At 41.7% G+C, this 18,959-nt stretch overlaps 1 protein-coding gene across 1 annotated transcript in view; it reads left to right on the plus strand.

The window, feature by feature from the left end:
* The window catches only part of Kiaa0319l (KIAA0319 like), a 90,972-nt gene that overhangs the window by 48,577 nt on the left and 23,436 nt on the right, over positions 1-18,959 (plus strand). Inside the window, exons 4-9 of the mRNA XM_090335247.1 lie at positions 1,099-1,330; positions 5,351-5,452; positions 7,883-7,980; positions 11,541-11,628; positions 13,335-13,427; positions 18,026-18,158. Coding sequence (XP_090191373.1) covers positions 1,099-1,330; positions 5,351-5,452; positions 7,883-7,980; positions 11,541-11,628; positions 13,335-13,427; positions 18,026-18,158 — 746 coding nt within the window. The remainder of the gene's footprint in view (positions 1-1,098; positions 1,331-5,350; positions 5,453-7,882; positions 7,981-11,540; positions 11,629-13,334; positions 13,428-18,025; positions 18,159-18,959) is intronic.

Consider the following 18,959-nt stretch of genomic DNA (forward strand, 5'->3'; position numbering starts at 1 on the left):
CCACCAACCTCCACAGTAGAAGAAAGTGGCAGTGGAAAGTCCAGCCTTAATGGTAGTTAAGAGTAGAGTTCACAATATATAAAGTATCTAGAAATTTGTTAGGAGAACCTTAAGAGCAAGAAAACCACAGATGAGGGTGAATCCGTAACTGGAGTATGCTCTAAAATCCATGGCCAGACCTCTACAATATACCTTCACCTGGAGAGTTTGGGAGACTTTGAACAAAAACAGAGAGAGGCAGAGATCAAAGAGGCAGAGTCAGTATGAGATCTATCTTGAAAACAAGCTAAAAGGGGCCTAGTGGTAGAGTACTTGTCTAGCATACACTAAGCCCTGGGTTCAATTCCTTGGTACCATATACACAGAGAAAGCTGGAAGTGATGCTCTGGCTGGAATAGTAGAGTACTAGCCTTGAGTAAAAAAAAGCTCAAGGACAATGTCAAAGCCCTGAGTTCAAACTCAGGTCTGGCAAACAAACAAACAAACAAAAAGCAAAGGCCCAGGTGCTTGGCTCAAGTGGTAAATACATGGAATATTCAGCATCAGTGATCATTAGGAAAACACAAGTAGAAAATCACATTGAAATGCCACTATCTCTCTTAGAATGACTAAATTAAAAATTGGCAAGGGTGTGGCACTGGCACTGGCACTGGCACTATGTCATAATGTTACAACAACTTGGAGAATGGTTTGGAATTTTTTAAAATTTTGTTGAGTGTTATTGTTTATGTATTTATTTTGCACCAGTCCTAGGGCTTGAACTCAGGGCCTAGGCACTGTCCCTAAGCTTTTGTGCTCAAAGCTGTCATTCTACCACTTGAGCTATACTCCACTTCCAGCTTTTTTGGTGGTTAGAGATAAGAGACTCAGACTTTTTTGCCCGGGCTGACTTTGAACATTGATCTTCACAGAATTGATCTTAACCAACTTTTTCTTTGGTGGTGAGATTAATTTCTTTACTATTTTTGCTATTTTTGTACTTCATAAAATCGTTTAATGTGATTTAATCATTTACTCATGAAACATAACCTGAGAAATTGTAACTTGAAAGATTTTCTTTCCTTTAAAGTAATTACTTGCTTTTTTTTTTTTTTTAAGATCAACAGGGAAGTTACAGTTTCCAGTATCTTAACCACAAACCTCACAGCAGAGATTCCTATTTTAGTTCATCATGAAACATCAGAGGAATCGGGGCCTACACCCAGCACTCAGCAAGTAACAAGTCATAGGAAGAGCCAAATTGCTGTCCCTATTCTAGTGGCTCCTTCCTACAGTTATGCCACCCCCACGGCCCAGGCCCCTTTGCAGAGCACCACAGCACCAAGCCCAGGTGAGACCTTTTGCTTACACCCTTGGAAACAGGGCCAACAAGTACAACATTTGATCAAAGTGTTCCCTCTTAGAGGAAAGAGCCAAGAGAGTCTTGACTTGAATGCTAAATGGTAGAGAAAAAAAAAAATCCCCTGTGACCGTGACAGTAGAGATGCTAGATCTCATCCTTAGCGGGTTTCTGTCCTATAGAATTTAAGGAGGCTTGCCAGGTGTGGTGGCTCATGTCTGTAATCCTAGCTACTCAGGAGACTGAGATCTGATGATCATGGTTCAAAGTCAGCTGGGGCACTAAAGACCGTGAGGCTCTTGTCTCCAATTAATCACTAGAAAATGAAAGTGGGGCTGTGGCTCAGGGGTAGGGTGGTAGCCTTGAGCTAAAGAGCTCAGGGACAACACCCAGGCCCAAGATTCAAGCCTCATAACCCACGGGGGGAAAAAAAGAATTTTATGAGGCTCATTTTCCCAGAGCCAAATTCTATGGTGACTTAAGGCACAAGATTTAACTAAGTGATGACAGGAATCAAGCAGAAGTTGCTGGGAAGAAAGAATTGGATAAGAATACCTGTTTGCCTTTGGAAAAACTGGTTGTAGGGCAGGTGTTTGTCTCTATGATTTTTAAAGTGTTGCTAGGGATTGAACCAGGAACTTCAACATGCCTCCTACTCTACAACCCCCGCTATTTTGTTTTGTGTTTTGTTTTTGAGTCTCACCGCTATTTTGTTTTGTGTTTTGTTTTTGAGTCTCACTGACTGCTGTGCTGGCCTTCAACTTGTGATCCTGCCTCTGCTTTTGAATACCTTGGATTACAGGAATCTATCACTGTGCTTGCCTGAGGAGCTTTCTTTTTTCTTTTTCTTTTTTGTGAGTTATGAGATTGAAAGCTGGGCATGGGTGTTGTCCCTGAGCTCTTCAGCTCAAAGCTACCACCCTACCCCTGGAGCCACAGCACCACTTCCATTTTCCAGTGATTAATTGGAGATAAGTCTCAGTCTGTAGAGCCTGAGCTGGCTTTGAACTGCGATCCTCAGATCTCAGCCTCCTAAGTAGCTAAGATTATAGGTATGAGCCACTGCACCTGGCTGCATCCTTCTTTTTTGCTCTTTTTCTTTTTCTTTTTCTTTTTCTTTTTTTTTTTTGCCAATCCTGGGGCTTGAACTCAGGGCCTGAGCACTGTCCTTGGGCTTTCTCAAGGCTGGAACTCTAAAACTAGAGCCACAGCACCACTTCCAGCTTTTTTCTATGTATATGGTACCGAGGAATTGAACCCAGGTCTGTGCATGCAAGGCAAGCATTCTACCACTAGGCTAAACTCCCAGCCCCATCCTTTTTTTTAAGTGACCCATCATAAGAAGATTTATACCTAGTGTATTATTCTAAGAAGTCTGGGCGTCATGGGCACAGCTCTTTGGTATTGGGAGGAAATGGTTCACTATTGGCTAATGAGTAACCCTGAAAAGGTCAGGAAGGTGACATGAATCCATCAAAAACTTTTTTTTTAAATAGGTTGTGGGGCTTGAACTCTGGCCCTAGGTGCTGCCCCTGAGCTTTTCACTCAAGGCTAGCATTCTACCACTTGAACCACAGCACCACTTCCAGTTTTCTGGTTGTTAATTGGAGATAGTAGTCTCACAGACTTTAATGCCTGGGCTGGTTTTGAATCTCGATCATCAGATATCAGCCCCCTGAATAACTAGGATTATAGTTGTGAGCCACTGGCGCCTGGCTCAATTTTTTGGGGGGGAGGGGGCGCAGTTCTGGGGCTTGAACTCAGGGCCTGAGCACTGTCCTTGGGCTTTCCTCAAGGCTGATGCTCTAACACTGGAGCCACAGCACCATTTCTGGCTTTTCTATATATGTGGTACTGAGGAATTGAACCTGGGTCTTTGTGCAAGCTAGGCAAGCACTGTACCACTAGGCCAAACTCTCAGCCCCTCAAATTTTTTAAATTATGCAGGATCTCCTTTGTTGACAACCTGAGATGAAATTTTGGAGTTTCAATCCTCAGTCACCAAAGTAATTTTTGTATTTGCACAGAATACCTGCAAATTTTTGTGTAATTGTGAAGAGCCTGGGTTGTACTATGTTGACTAGCCATTTTTTAGTCCATTGTACTTTCTCTGAATATAATGGTTTTCTTTTTCTGAAATGTACTTGAACAGTCTCTTATTCTATCTCTTGGGAAATCCAGTGGCTGCAGCTTTCATAAAGGATGGTTTCATTTTTCTCCAAGTTGCAATGTTCCCAAGCAGAGACAGATAAATCTCAAATTTCTTATTTATCTAGGAGCCCTCTTCACCTCCATCTTGAAATATGAGTTGGCCAGTCTATTGTTTGCTTTAAGTTCTAATACTGAGCTCATGTACCAAATGCACAATTATTTTCAGAAAAATAAGGTTTATGTAATCAGTGGTTCTCAGTGGTGTGCAAATGTTTTATTTGTTTCAACTGACATCTATCCAGTGGGTAGAGGCCAGAAATACTGTGGCTATCTTGCCAAGTTCAGGATAGTCTCTTGTTCCAAAATATCAATAGTGCCCACAAAGAATTATCAAGTTGAAAATGTCAATAATGCCAAGAGAGAAATCCTGATATAAAAGATAAATCTGATGAAGAACATAAGGACACTATATAGCTATTTGCTGACTTGACTGTTCTAAAAATTCTGGTTGCCCAAAAAGTGGATTAATTTGTGTTAAAATGGTCTGGTATAATTTATTGGAGCAGTGAATGTGGAAACAAAATGCTGTATTTAGAATACAGAAAGGCAAGTATCCCAACTAAATCACTTTAGCAGAAGCCCTGGTCTCTGTGAAAGTTAATATAACAAGAAGCAGAACTGGATGGAGAATGTGAGAAGATGAGAGCAAGTGATGGTGTAAGAATTTGGCCTTAAACATGGTGCAAAAGTGGGAGGCTTTGGGGCTGGGAATTTGGCCTAGTGGTTAAAGTGTTTGCCTAGCATGCACGAAGACCTGGGTTCAATTCCTTGGTACTACATACATAGAAAAAAGTCGGAAGTGTGCTGAGGCTCAAGTGGTAGAGCACTAGCCTTGAGAAGGTCCAAGGACAGTGCTCAGGCCCTGAGTTCAAGCCCAGGACTGGCAAAAAAAAAAAAAAAAGTGGGAGGCTTGGGGCCGGGAGCATGGCCTAGTGGTAGAGTGCACAAAGCCCTGGGTTCTATTCCTCAGTCCCATATACATAGAAAAAGCTGGAAGTGGTGCTGTGGCTCAAGTGGTAGGGCACTAGCCTTGAGAAAGCCCAAGGACAGTGCCCACACCTTGAGTTCAAGCCCCAGAACTGGCAAAAAAAAAAAAAAAGTGGGAGTCTTAAGTGGGAGAATAACGTGATGGTTATTTTAAAAAGACTAATGGTGGTATATATTATAGGAAGACAGTTCAGTGGAGTAGGGAGAGCTCAGAAAGATTAAGATTATTGGAATATTCTAAATTTGAACAATAAGTCAAGAGTTGTAGCAATTAACTCGGATAGAGTAAGGTGAGCCTTGTGACTGGCATTTGCCCTTCCTATGTGTCTTATTAAAATTTCAGCCTTCTGCATGAAGGTTTTCCTTGAAACAGAACTTGATCTCTTTGGAAAGTATATATAAATATAAATATAAATGTATATTTATAATATGTATATATAATTTAGGGACAGGGCTTAGTTAAAATGCAATGGAGGAAAAGTCTGAGGAAAAGTAAAATCTGGTGTCATGATAACCAAGAGCTTTAAGGTAGAGGCAGTTAGCAGTAGATGCCACCAAAGTGACAGAAGGCAATTGAAACAGAGTTGTTAGATTTGTGAAGAAGCAGCTCATCAATGACCTTGAGAATTTCTTTAAAATTGAAAAAAGAAAAGATGAAGAATCAGATGTCAGGGGATTTAGACAGTAGAAAAATAGCAAATGATGGCTATTCTGAATATCATTTGGAAAATGAATTGGGATTGCAAAGGACGGGGAGAAATGGCACAACTGGATCAATTTATTTCTGGTTATTTGCTTTTTTTTTTTCTTTAGTTATAAAGGAACTGGTGGTATCGGCTGGAAAAAGTGTACAGATGACCCTGCCTAAGAATGAAGTTCAATTAAATGCCTATGTTCTCCAGGAACCACAGGAAGGTAAAAATCCCTTTACACTTAGTGTTGTCGTTTATGGAGACATCCATATATATCAAGTGGTTTATGCTTTTATGGCAGTTCTATGAAGATTGAATATAACATGTAGATATACAAATATTCCTGTAATTTAAAAGATAATATAAGGGCTGGGAATTTGGCCTAGTGGTAGAGTGCTTGCCTAGCATGCATGAAGACCCGGGTTCGATTCCTCAGTACCATATACATAGAAAAAAGCCAGAAATGGTGCTGAGGCTCAAGTGGTAAAGCTCTAGCCTTGAGAAAAGTCCAAGGACAGTGCTCAGGCCCTGAGCTCAAGCCCAGGACTGGCAAAAAAAAAAAAAAAGAGATAATATAAAATATAGAGTTTGAAATCATAGGCTTTTTTTTTTTTTTTTTGGAGGGACCAGTGCTGATGATGGAACCCAAGGCTTTGCTAAGCAAGTGCCTTCCTTGCCTTTGAGCCCTTTCCCTATGACATAGGACTTTATGTCAACCCTGGATTGAAAGCTCAGCCAGTCTTTACTCAGTAATTTTAAGCAAGAGACTTTTCTGAGTTTCTATTTTTTAATAAAAGGCAAGTAATAATTCCTACTCTATAAGGTTATTTTAAGGGTAAAATGAGTAGAAATAAATGGCTTAGTTTAGTGCCTAGCATACAGCTAATGCTCATTAATATAAATTGTATATATTAGATTGTATTATACACAGTTAAAAAGGAAGAAAATTAGATGGGATTTTTTTGGGCGGGGGGGGGGGGGGGAGGGGGGGAGTGGTGTCAGTCATGGGGCTTGTACTCAGAGCCTGGTCACTGTCCCTGAACTCTTGCTTAAGGCTAGTGCTCTACCACTTTGAGCCACAACACTACTTCCAGTTTTCTGGAGGTTAATTGGAGATAAGAGTCTTATGGACTTTCCTGCCTGGGCTGGCTTTGAACCAGGATCCTCAGATCTCATCCTCCTGAGTAGCTAGGATTACAGGCGTGAGCCACCAGCACCTAACTTAAATTTTGTCATTGAACTACAATCCTCACAATCTGTACCTCCCAAGAACTTAGGATTTTAGCCACAGAACCTGATACCTCCACCTATCTTTTCTTCCTGGAGTCTAAGTTATAACGAGTGGATTTGATTGCTCTTAAAGATGATGGTGAAGAAAGACCATCCTTACACAGTGATTATTTCTGCTTTTTTTGTGTGTGTGAGAGATATACTGTGCTCACTGGGTAGTTTTATTTTCCTCTGGCTGGCCATAAACATGCTAGGCAAGCACAATGCCACAGAGCCATGTCAAACCTGTATTTGCATATATATTTCACTGTATTTCTGTCGTCTTGTAGATCTCTGTTCCAAAATACATTAGTTCTAAACACATTTCTTTCAGCTTTCTTCTGCCCAGTTTATTTGCCTTAATCAGATGCTTGCCTCTCCTGACCTGACTTGATTATTTGTTGTCAGCAGCTTTCAGATTACTAGTTTAGTGGAGGAAGGAAGATCTTGAATTCTAGGCTTATAAAATAAAATCTGATCTTCAGGTGAAGGATGTCTCGGAATTAGGTTCTGCTTGCTAACTTTACCATTTGAACTCATGAAATAAAAACATGATTGTGCTCTACTAAGCAATTGAAGCTTCTGGTTTCCTCCTCACCACCCTTCCCCCCCCCCCCCAGTAGCATAAAACAAACCTCCCTACTGAATTGTACTCTTCCCTCTCCAGAAATGCTTTAAAAAATTTGTGGCAACTTTTACTGAAGAGAGATTCCATTTAGATAGCAGGATTCTACCCTTGTGCTACCCAGTGATACAGTCTGAGCTGCAAACGAGGACCATTTAATGCTTCATTTGATCTTAATTAATTTCAGTGGGGCCTGTTTTAAATGGGCCATGCCCTACCATCTTCTGCAGTGTGTTATTTGGCTCAGCAGGAATGAAGTAGCTCTTTTAACTCACCAGGGTGTGATGACCTCAGTGAGAGGAGCATTGTTAGCTTGCTGTAAAACAGCTATTTTTGAACCATGTTATTTAGAAGTCATTGCTGTTCTTGTTGCAGAAGAAGTTTTGTAAGAAAATGGCCTTTGTTCCCAATGAGTTCATCTATAGTGGTTGGTATGGCATGTATTTTCAGTGAGATGCCATACCATGAGCATCCTGGTATTTTATTAGAGAGGATTGGCTGGAGGGTGGGTATTGGGTAGGGATGAGCACAGATGAGAGAGTGGAAGAAGCTCAGCTAGTGACTGAGTCAGCAGAATCCACCCTTCCTGTCGGCTTGTGGAATGGTTTTCTTACAGACCTTGGGGTACAATCTTAAAAACTAAGGCTTGTCAAGACTTAGAAGAGATTTGTTATTGGCAGACTAGCAAAGATTTGTTATTGGCAGCTTCTTTGTGTGTAGGTGTATGTTTTCATGATTTTTGTAACTGCCCTTCTATAGGAGAAACCTACACCTACGACTGGCAGCTGATTACTCATCCTAAAGACTACAGTGGAGAAATGGAAGGGGAACATTCCAAGGTCTTGAAACTGTCCAAGGTGAATTTGCCTGTGTTCACTTTAAGGGCTATCTAAAATGGATAGTGTAGAATTCCCTTTCCACACAGTCTTTCAGAAATGAGCCCATCAAAAGTCATACTGGAGGACATCCAGTGTTTGTTTCAGGTATACCTCTCAAATGTTCACTTCTTGTGAGAACACTACCAGCATGGTAGTGATTGATGGCTGCAAATATATACTAAGCAGCTTTGAAGGCTTAACATAAGTACTTTAGAATTTAGGACACGAGCTAGGTTATTGTGGCCACATAACTGTGTACATTGGCTCAGTACCTTTGGGATTTAGTATTGTTAGTGAGAGCCATAAAAGTGTTCATATTCTTTGGCCCAGCAATCCCACTGATTTATTGATTCAATAGCTGTTCGTTGTGCTCTGATTATGACAGTGATTTGGGATTATCCAGTGAATTGTTCATAATCTTAATGTTAAAGATCAATAGACTGGAGGTAACCCTGATAGAAAGTAGATCGTTATAAAAGATGATACTCGAGGTCACTGAAGACCTGGGTCTTACAGTAGACTGTTTAGATTTTACCTAGTTGGGTCATGAAAGGTGACTAACCTCCTGGGTAGAGAGTGGAGGAAGAGTACCTTAAGTAAAAGGATCAGACATGAGATAGGAAGTGTGGAAAAGGAATGATTGTTCAGCCTTACTGGACTCTCAGACAGGATAATAGTAGCACAAGTAAGTTGTGATGATGCAGGACAGATCACACAGAGCCTTCCTTACATGCTCAATTAAGGACTTTGACTCTTACACAGAGGAGACAGGAGGGTCTTTGAAAGACATGTTTAGGTTTTTAGTATAGAAAGATCATCCTGTCCACAAGTGGAAGAACATAAGACTCAAAGTAAGGAAACCATTGAGGAACCTATTTAAAAACTTAAGTGGGGGGCCGGGAGTTTGGCCTAGTGGTTAAAGTGCTTGCCTAGCATGCATGAAGACCCGGGTTCGATTTTTCGGTACCACATACATAGAAAAAAGCCAGAAGTGGTGCTGAGACTCAAGTGGTAGAGTTCTAGCCTTGAGAAAGTCCAAGGACAGTGCTCAGGCCCTGAGCTCAAGCCCAGGACTGGCAAAAAAAAAAAAAAAAACTTAAGTGGGAAGTTATGTTTTTCAGAATAAAACAAATAAAGTAAAACAAAGTAAAATAATAACACCTAAATAGTGAGGTGTGATGGTGCCTGTCTACAATTCCTGCATTTCAGAAACAGAGGCAGGAGGATGTTATTTTTGAGGCCAGCCTGGGCTACATAGCGAGACCCTGTGTCTAATAAAAGGAGGGGGGGAGAGGAGAGAGAGAGGTGGGGGAGAGTGGGAGGGAGGGAGGAGAGGTAATAAGGAAAAAGAATTAGAAGGAAGAAAGAAAGGAAAATGAAAAACCACTTCTTGAGCTCATACCACATGTCAGACACGATGCTTGTTTTACTCACCTATTTCTTTTAATTTCCATACCTCCTACATATAGGTGTTAATGTTTATTTTACAAATAATAAAACTAAAACTTGTGAAAAGGAAGTGCATTGGCCAAAATTAGCAAAGCTCTTAAATGGTGGATGTGAACTGGAGCCTCTTTTTTTTTTTTTGGGTGGGGTAATGGGGCTTGGGCGCTGTCCCTGAGCTCTTCAGCGCAAGGCTACCACCCTACCCTTGAGCCAAGCCCTACTTTACATTTTCTAGAGGTTAATTGGAGGTAAGAGTCTCAGGTCCTTTTGTGCCTGGGCTGGCTTTGAACCTTGATCCTCAGATCTCAGACTCCTGAGTAGCTAGGATTATAGGTGCGAGCCACCCTGCCTGGCTGGAACCTCTGTTTCTATGCCCATGCTTTCATACTTGCCATAAGGAGTGGTTAAGAACTAAGATGATGCAGTGTGGATGGAGGATAACATAGACGATATCTTCGTGAAACTGATGATCAGCGAATTGGTTGGAGGTATTGGGGAAGAGAAGCCTAGGATATTTTAGCTTTTTGGCTTAGGCATGTGGGTGGATGTTCACCAAAACGAGGAACACAGAAGGAGGAACAGGTTGGGAACAGATGATTAATCTTTTTTGGGGCAGAATGAATTTGAAGTACCTATGAGATGTTGAGTAGAATTGTCCTGCTAGTAGTAGGAGAAAAGAGACAAACATTCCAAAAGATAGGTCAAGCTAAAACAATGAATTTATGAGTCAATGCCACATAGGTGATAATTGAAGCCATGGTCATAGCTAAGATCAGATCGAGCGTGTGGAGGGAAGAAATAAGCCCGATAAGGTGGTAGTGCAGGGCATGTTGTCACTGAGGGAAGAAAGGAGATGACAGCCTAGGAAGAAAAAAGGCAGCATAAAACACTGCTTTGGCCAGTTGCACTAAGAAGATAATTTAAAAGAAACAAAACTCTCTTATTTTCCTCAGAGATATTCATTATGGACAGTTATAATGGCAAAAATGGAAAAGAACCCTAATTTCCAACAATGTATTATGATATATTTTTTCTATATATTATGCCATAATAATTCAAATGGATATTAAAAATATATCATGTTGGGGGAAGGGATTCATGTTTAATGAAAAGAAGAACAATAAAAAGTTATATACCTTGATTTTTTTGTGTGTGGGGGTTATAGGGCTTGAACTCGGCCTGGGTGCTGTCCCTGAGCTTTTCATCTCAAGGCTACCACTCTACCCCACGCCTGGACATTGTCGTTGAGCTCTTCAGCTCAGGGCTATTGCCCTACTTTTGAGCCAAGCCCCACTTCCTGTTTTCTAGAGGTTAATTCAAGTCTCAGCTCCTTTTGTGCCCAGGCTTTGAACCTTGATCCTCAGAGCTCAGCCTCCTGAGTAGCTAGGATTACAGTTATGAGTCACTGTGCCTGGCTGATTTTTTTTTTTTTAACTAGAGCCTGGATACTTTTTGATATTTGAGCTCTTGGGAAATAGGGGTCATACTTGTTCACCTCTAAACCCTAAGCCTGGAACGGTGACTCATATGTGAGCATCTCTCAAGAAATGTTTGAATGAATGAACTATGTAAAATTATTTTTTTGTATATGGTCAGAGATGGAAATAGAGAAATAGAAAGTATTAACATAGGAAATGTAGGTATGCTAGTAAAATGGTAGATGATTATATTGTTTCCTCTCCCCTTTGTTATTATCTTTATACTGTTAGTGGAAATTAGGAGGAAAAAAATTTCAGATACTTGGCAACTATTTGGTATTTAATAAGATGTTTTTCTTTCAAGAGATGATTATTTTATTTCATAACTGGGAAGTAGGATGGTTGGGCCCTTAACGTTCTGAGAAGAAAATGAGAGTACAGAGAGATTGGAATCCCTTCTGTTGTTCTAGAGGCAGCTAGTAATAAGACACACAGTAAAAACTATATTTTTTAATGTTTAACTCATTGTGTAATAGCTGTAGCTAATTACTTCCATTTTGAAAATAGGGCAGAAAGGAGTACAAAATTCAGCATGAGGAAGCTCAGATCCATATAGTATCTAATACAATTGCTGCTCTTTGTGGTTGTCTAAAAGATCTTCTCTCACTTCTGCAGCTGACTCCAGGCCTGTACGAATTCAAAGTGATTGTAGATGGTCAGAATGCCCATGGGGAAGGCTATGTGAATGTGACAGTAAAGCCAGGTATGTGTGGCCATGTCTTATTGCTCCCTCTGCAAGACTCCTGAGGACAGGAGATTAGACTTTGGGTTTTATAATTCACATTAATGTATTTGTTGGGCAGTTCCTAGTTCAGTGTATTAAAATATTATAGCAGTAAAGTACGTATTTGTTCTAAGAGTTCTAGTTGTAATACTTGGGCTGGGCAAGGAGACATGAGTCTCAGGGTCCAGAGTGCTGTATGGCCTGATCAGTAACCTGTCTACCACAGAACTACTCTAAGTGGGCCCTGTCGAGAGAAGACCATATGTTGTAATTAAGAGACCCAGAGAAGCTAGTAGCCACTGGTTCAGAAGGTGAACCCATCAAGTGACTAGTTGTGTCTGGTTGCTTTCTAGAGATGTGGTTCTTTGAACACAGAATTCCTCATTTAAACCTAATTCTTTGACCTTGGAAACCAAATCCATCTGTCATGCTTTTAAATGAGTCACTGTTGGTAGATCACAATGCAGTTGCAAGGTATCCTGTTTGGTATTTTCAGAGAAATTTTAAAGTTGTTGAAGAGTGCTACATGTAATACTGTTTTCTGTCTTTCTTGGTAACTGACCGTTCTCGTCATTTCTTGGGCTTTGAACCTAAGTCTTTCACTTCTTTTTTCCTTGGATACTGGTCCCAGGGCTTGAAATCGGGGCCTGGGCACTGTCCCTGGGCTTTTTTTGCTCAAGGCTAGCACTGTATCACCTGAGCCACAGCTTCACTTCTAACTTTTTGGTGGGTTACTTGGAGATAAGAGTCTCATGGACTTTACTGCCTGGACTGGCTTTGAACTGAAATTCTCAGATCTCAGCCTCCTGAGTTTACAGATGAGAACCAGTGGTGCCGTCTTTTCATCTTTTAAAAAATAGATTGTGGGTATAGCTCAGTTGAAGAGCACTTACCTAGCATGAATGAAGCCCTCATTTAAATTGTCAGCATGGCCAAAGGGGGATGGGGATGTGGGGAGAAGGAGCAGGCTCAAATGGTCATGCTGGTCATAGCAATATCTTTTTCTCAAAGAAAATGATCTAGCTTTGTAGCTCAGTCATTTTATTAGACCAGAATGGTCTGTGACCTTCCTTTCATTCATCCAATCTCCCCCTGCCACGCACACAATCAATCAAATCAGAAATGGTTAAGATGGTGTGCTTGTCTAGGATCTTATTGCACATAGCTATTAGTTACCTACGTCTATTCAGTCTGCCCTGAAAGCAGTCACTGATGGCTATTATACTTCTCATGAGTCGGACACAAATAAGTGTTGAAAGAATGCACAGGGATATGTGGTAGCACTTCCTGTAATCCGAGCATGCAGGAGCCTGACACATGATTTTGAGGCTATCCTGGGCTACAGAGAAAGACCCTGTTTTAAGTGGGGGGGGGGAGAAGGCATAGACATAGGTCTGGAAGACGCCATAGTACATTTTTAAGTATCTTAGATTGAGAATGGCCACTTGATTTTGGAACTTTCCCATATGGCAATTCTTCAGCCATCTATTATGTAATTAATATTGACTTCTAAATCACTCAGATATGACCTTCTCACCTACAACAAAGTAGCTGACTTACTAACTTATTAATAATTTTTTTGCCAGTCCTGGGGCTTGAAACTCAGGGCCTGGGCACTATCCCTGCTTATGCTCCAGTAATTTGTAAAATGCCTTTCCCTATTTCTTCTGGATCATTTCTTACAGAGCCCCGTAAGAATCAGCCTCCTGTTGCTATCGTGTCACCTCAGTTCCAAGAGATCTCTCTGCCAACCACCTCTACAGTCATTGATGGCAGCCGTGAGTACTTGTCTAAGCACCATGTTATAAAAGAACATACATGGTATACTCTGGTAGGAGATTTGGGGCCAACTATGGAAGGAGCAGATTAGGAGATAACCAGCCAGACAGACTCTGCTTGAAATCCCATATGGCTTGCCTGAAGTAATACCTCTGATTTGAGGTGGTAAGAAAGTAAGATTATGCATATATTTGCAGTTACTTGAGTTGCTTCTCCTTCTCCTTCTCCTTCTCCTTCTCCTTCTCCTTCTCCTTCTCCTTCCCCTTCCCCTTCCCCTTCCCCTTCCCCTTCCCCTTCTCCTTCTCCCTCTTCCTCTTCCTCTTCCTCTTCCCCTTCTCCTTCTCCTTCCCCTTCTCCTTCTCCTTCCTCTTCTTCGTCTTGGTCTTCTTCGTCTTCGTCTTCGTCTTCTCAATTACCTTAGTTGAAAATTTGCTTAGGTGGCATTTCTAGGCTGGACCTAGAAACTCTCACCCAGACATCATGACTCAACAAGACATCCGCAGCCTCCTCCTGCAAAGACTCATCTCATAACTTCCCTGGCTTGCTAGCATTTCACTTTTTAGAGGAATCTTAATTGATGGATCTTTGTTCTTGGCCCTGGTACACACACACTCTCTCCTCTCTCTCTCTCTCTCTCTCTCTCTCTCTCTCTCTCTCTCTCTCTCTCTCTCTCTCTCTCTCTCTCTCTCTCTCTCGCTCTCTCTCTCTCTCCCTCTCTCCCTCCCTCCCTCCCTCCCTCTCTCCCCCCTCTCTCCCCCCCCTCTCTGTCTCTGTGTACAGGTTTCTGGGTATGGAGATTGAAGAGTTGGCCTGGTGTACACAAGGTCTTAGGTGTGGGTGGTTCAGACTTATCTTCTTACCATTATTTGCTTGGTTTCACTTGAGACCCATGAAAGCCCCACTGCCTTGACTGGCTGGCTACTGCCTTGTACCAACAGTGGTTTTGATAGAGGCAGTACACTCTAGCAAGGTAAAGCTTTTCATGTTGATAGTTCTGGTTAGAGAACAGGAGAATATCAGGCCAAGAGGGCAGAGAAAGAGAACAAGAAGGCCTTGTCAGAGAAAATATGATCATAGTACTGGGTTTTCTTGTTTTGAATATAAATATTCAACTGAAAGTTGAGTCAATATATTAGTCAGTATATATTAATCAATATATAAAGGTTTCCATTGAACAGAATGATGTCATCCTGTCTACCAACTATCCAGTTTCTTCCAGCTAACCAATGCTATCCTTCCAGAGGTCCTTTCCAGAGGAAATATGCATAGAGTAGTCATCATCCTTATTTATACAAATGATAACACACATTATATGTCATTTTTATATTTGTTAAACATCACATTATATTTAATTTTTATAGTTTATTTTGTATGTTATTCTTCTGAAACAATGAATGAAACACTTATTCCTACTTTTAAAATTAGAGAATACTCTATCACCTGTATCACCTGGCTGTATAATTTCATTGTAAAACATGTGCTTGTTTTTAATCTTTAGAATTCTTAGATGCTTTAATTCTTCTTCTTCTTCTTCTTCTTCTTCTTCTTCTTCTTCTTCTTCTTCTTCTTCCTCTTCCTCCTCCTCCTCCTCTTGTTGTTGTTGTTGTTCTGCTTCTTCTTCCTCTTCTTCTTCTTCCTCTTCTTCCTCTTCTTTCTTCTTTCTTCCTTCTTCCTTCTTCCTTCTTCCTTCCTTCCTTCCCTCCTCCTCCTTCTCCTTCTCCCCCTCCTCCTCCTCCTCCTCCTCCTCCTCCTCTTCCTCCTCCTCCTCCTCCTTCTTCTTCTTCTTCTTCTTCTTTGCCAGTCCCAGGGCTTGAACTCAGGGCCTGGGCGCTGTCCTAAGGCTAGAGCTCTACCACTTGAGCCACAGCACCACTCCTGTCTATGTATGTGGTACCAAGGAATCAAACCCAGGTCTTCCTGCTAAGCAAGCACTCTTGCCACTAGGCCCTGCCCCCAGATTCCTTTTTTAGGGGGCTGGTCCTGGCTTGATCTCAGGGCCTGAGCACTGTCCTTGGATTTTTTTCAGGGCTATAGCTCTACCACTTGAGCCACAGAACCACTTCTAGCTTATTTTTTTTCTGTTTGTGGTACTAAAGAATCGAAACTGGGTCTTTGCACATGCTAGGCAAGTATTTTACCACTAGGTTAAACTCTAGTCCCTCCTTAATCCTTTAGATTAGTATTATAAACAGTATTATCTGAACAATCTTGTCAATGTAAAGTTTTAATATATGCAAGTTTAGCTTCAGGATAAACTCATAGAATTTATAGAAGAATTCATAGGAGAATTGTGGAAGCAAAGATAAATGTTGCCCAAGTATTTATTATACAGTAATTAGTTATATCAGCTTATGCTTCCACTTCCCTCTCTCTTTACTTACCCAAGTAATGTGCTATGAAAAAAATTATTTTTTTTTTAGTTAGTTGTGGGGCTTGAACTCTGGGCCTGGGTGCTAGGATTATAGGCGTGAGCCACTGCACCTGGCTTGTGAAAATTTTTAAACCATTCTGATAAGTTAAAATATGGTATCTCAAAAATAATTTTTTAGCAGGCTACTCAGGAGGCTGAGATCTGAGGATTGCGGTTCAAAGCCAGCCCAGGCACTAAAGACTGTGAGACTCTTATTTCCAATTAACCTCTAGAAAATGGGAAGTGGTGGACTGGGAGTTTGGCTTAGTGGTAGAGTGCTTGCCTAGCATGCACGAATACTCGGGTTCAATTCCTTGGTACCACATACATAGAAAAAAGCCAGAAGTGGTGCTGAGGCTCAAGTGGTGGAGCTCTGGCCTTGAGAAAGTCCAAGGACAGTGCTCAGGCCCTGAACTCAAGCCCAGGACTGGCAAAAAAAAAAAAAAAAAAAAAGAAAGAAAAAGAAAATGGGAAGTGGGACTGTGGCTCCAGGGGTAGGGTGGTAGCCTTGAGCTGAAGAGCTAAGGGACAGTGCCCAGGCCAGGAGTTCAAACCTCATGACTCCCCTGCCAAAAAAAAGAAGCAGTTTTTTGAGGGCTGAAGATGTCATTCAAGTGGTAGAGCACTTGTTTAGCAAGCATGAGGCCTTGAATTTAAATTCCAATACTGCCAATGTACTCTTTGTGGTGTGTGTGCAGACAGTCCTGAGGATTGAACTTGGCCTCGAGCTTGCTGGGTAGGTGTTGTACCACTGAGCCATGACTCCTGTTCATCTTATGCTGCTTATTTTTGAGAGAGGGTCTTGTTTTCCTGTCAGGGAATGTGCTTGGGCTACCATCGATCTGTTTTTAGCTTCTCGTGGTCACTGGAATGACAGACATATGGCACCATGTCCAACTTCTGGTCTCATGGACTTGTCTGCCTAGGTTGGCCTATAACCCTAACTTCCTGATCTCAACTTTTCATGACACTATCATAGCAAGTGTGCACCACTGGGCTCAGCTATGAAATGACCCTGAGTTTTCCTCGAACCACAATCCACTTATTCTCAGCTTTCAAGTAACAAGATTACAGGCATGAGCCACCGATGCCTGGCTCAATAGTAATTTTTTTTTTTTGCCAGTCCTGTGGCTTGAGCTCAGGGCCTGAGCATTGTCCTTGGGCTTTCTCTACTACTTGAGCCACAGCACCACTTCTGGCTTTTTCTATGTATGTGGGGTGCTGAGGAATTGAACCTGGGTCTTCGTGCATGCTAAGCAAGCACTCTTACCACTAGGCCAAACTCCCAGCCCCTCAATAGTAATTTTAAATTTAATTTTTTCTTAGTGAGGTTGAATGTCTTTCTTGGGCTTTACTCAAGGCTAGCACTCTACCATTGGAGCCACAGCACCACTTGTGGTTTTTCTATGTATTTGGTACTGAGGAATTGAACCTGGGTCTTTGCATGCTAGGCAAGCACTCTACTAAATTCCCAACTGGTTGAGTGTTTTTCTATGTTTAAGAATGACTGCTGCTGGGCACTGGTGGCTCTGGCATGTAATCCTAGCTATTCAGGAGGCTGAGATCTGAGGATCATGGATCAAAGTCATCCCTGACACAAAAGTCAATGAGACAAAGTCCTGGGCTTGAGCTGAGGGCCTGAGCACTGTCAGGGCCAGAGCTCTACCACCTGAGCCTCAGCCCCACTTCCAGCTTTTTTTCTATGTATGTGGTCCCGAGGAATCAAACCTGGGTCTTTGTGCATGCTAGGCAAGCACTCTACCACTAGGCCAAACTCCCGGCCCAGTCAATGAGACTCATATCTCCAATTAACCACCAGAAAACCAGAAGTGGTGCTGTGGCTCAAGTGGTAGCCTTGAGCTGAAGAGCTCAGGGATAGCACCTAGGCCCAGCAGTTAAAGTACCTCAGCCCACGGGGTGTGGGGAGGGAATAGACTGCTAAGATTGCTTTCCCTTTGCTTCATCTAGTAAGTGGCATTTTAACCATATGGTGGAGTCTTTAGAAAACTATGCAGTAGAATACTCATAGAGAGGCCAAATGACCCAATACACCTGGGGAAGAAACACTCCATAGAGCTAGTTTGTAATCTCATGAGGTTTTCCTATCTCAAATTTTGATTTGTATAAACTAAGTAAGTGCTGAGACTCAGTATTCTTACCTTGTAACTGATCTTCTTCATGGTCTAGAAAGCACTGATGATGATAAAATTGTCCAGTACCATTGGGAAGAACTTAAAGGGCCTCTGAGAGAAGAGAAAATTTCCGAAGACAAAGCTATTTTGAAACTAAGTAAGCTTGTCCCTGGGAACTACACCTTCAGGTAAGTTGAGCATAACCCATTTTTCCCCCACTGTGGGTTTTACATTCTTGAGGGAGTGACTTGATGAAAATCCCTTCCCTGTCAACTTGATTGATAATGCAGCCTTTTGTTTTATTGGTTTTCTGAGTCTTCTGGTGACTGAGAGTCCCAATGACTTCTTAGAGCACAGTGCTTGCACAGTCTATCCTTCTCAAAACTTTTTCTGGAAGATTTCAAACATCTAGGATTTTTGCCATTCACTCTAAGGGCCCATCTTCCTTGTTCTCTCCCCACTCCTTAGGTTCCCCCTTCCCCCTCAAGATTTTGAAGGAAATTAGATAATGTTCTTTTGGTTTAGGATACCTCCAAATCTTTACTTTGGGCTTGTGGTTTGTTTGAACATAATTTTTCAGGATCTTTTTTTTTTTAACTGTATTTTTTCCTTGCTAGGCAAGCGCTTTGTCACAGAGCTACATCCCAGCCCTAGGATCTTTTTTTTTTTTGAGGGTCATGGGGCTTGAACTTGGCCTGGGTGCTGTCCCTGAGCTCTTTAGCTCAAGGCTACTGCCCTACCCTCGAGCCAAGCCCCACTTCCCGTTTTCTAGAGGTTAATTGGAGGTAAGAGTCTCTGGTTCTTTTGTGCCAGGGCTGACTTTGAACCTTGATTCTCAGATCTCAGCCTCCTGAGTTGCTAGGATTATAGGGGTGAGTCACCACGCCTGGCTCTAGGATCTTTCTTTATTTTGACTTTTTAGAGAATCTGAATCACAGAAAGACTTTTGGTGAATTGATATGGACATTTTAAAATGTACTTTATAAGGA

This window comes from Megascapheus bottae, chromosome 6 (genome assembly GCF_031878675.1).
Source record: "Megascapheus bottae isolate mThoBot1 chromosome 6, mThoBot2.hap1, whole genome shotgun sequence".
In the NCBI taxonomy this organism is placed as follows: domain Eukaryota; kingdom Metazoa; phylum Chordata; class Mammalia; order Rodentia; family Geomyidae; genus Megascapheus; species Megascapheus bottae.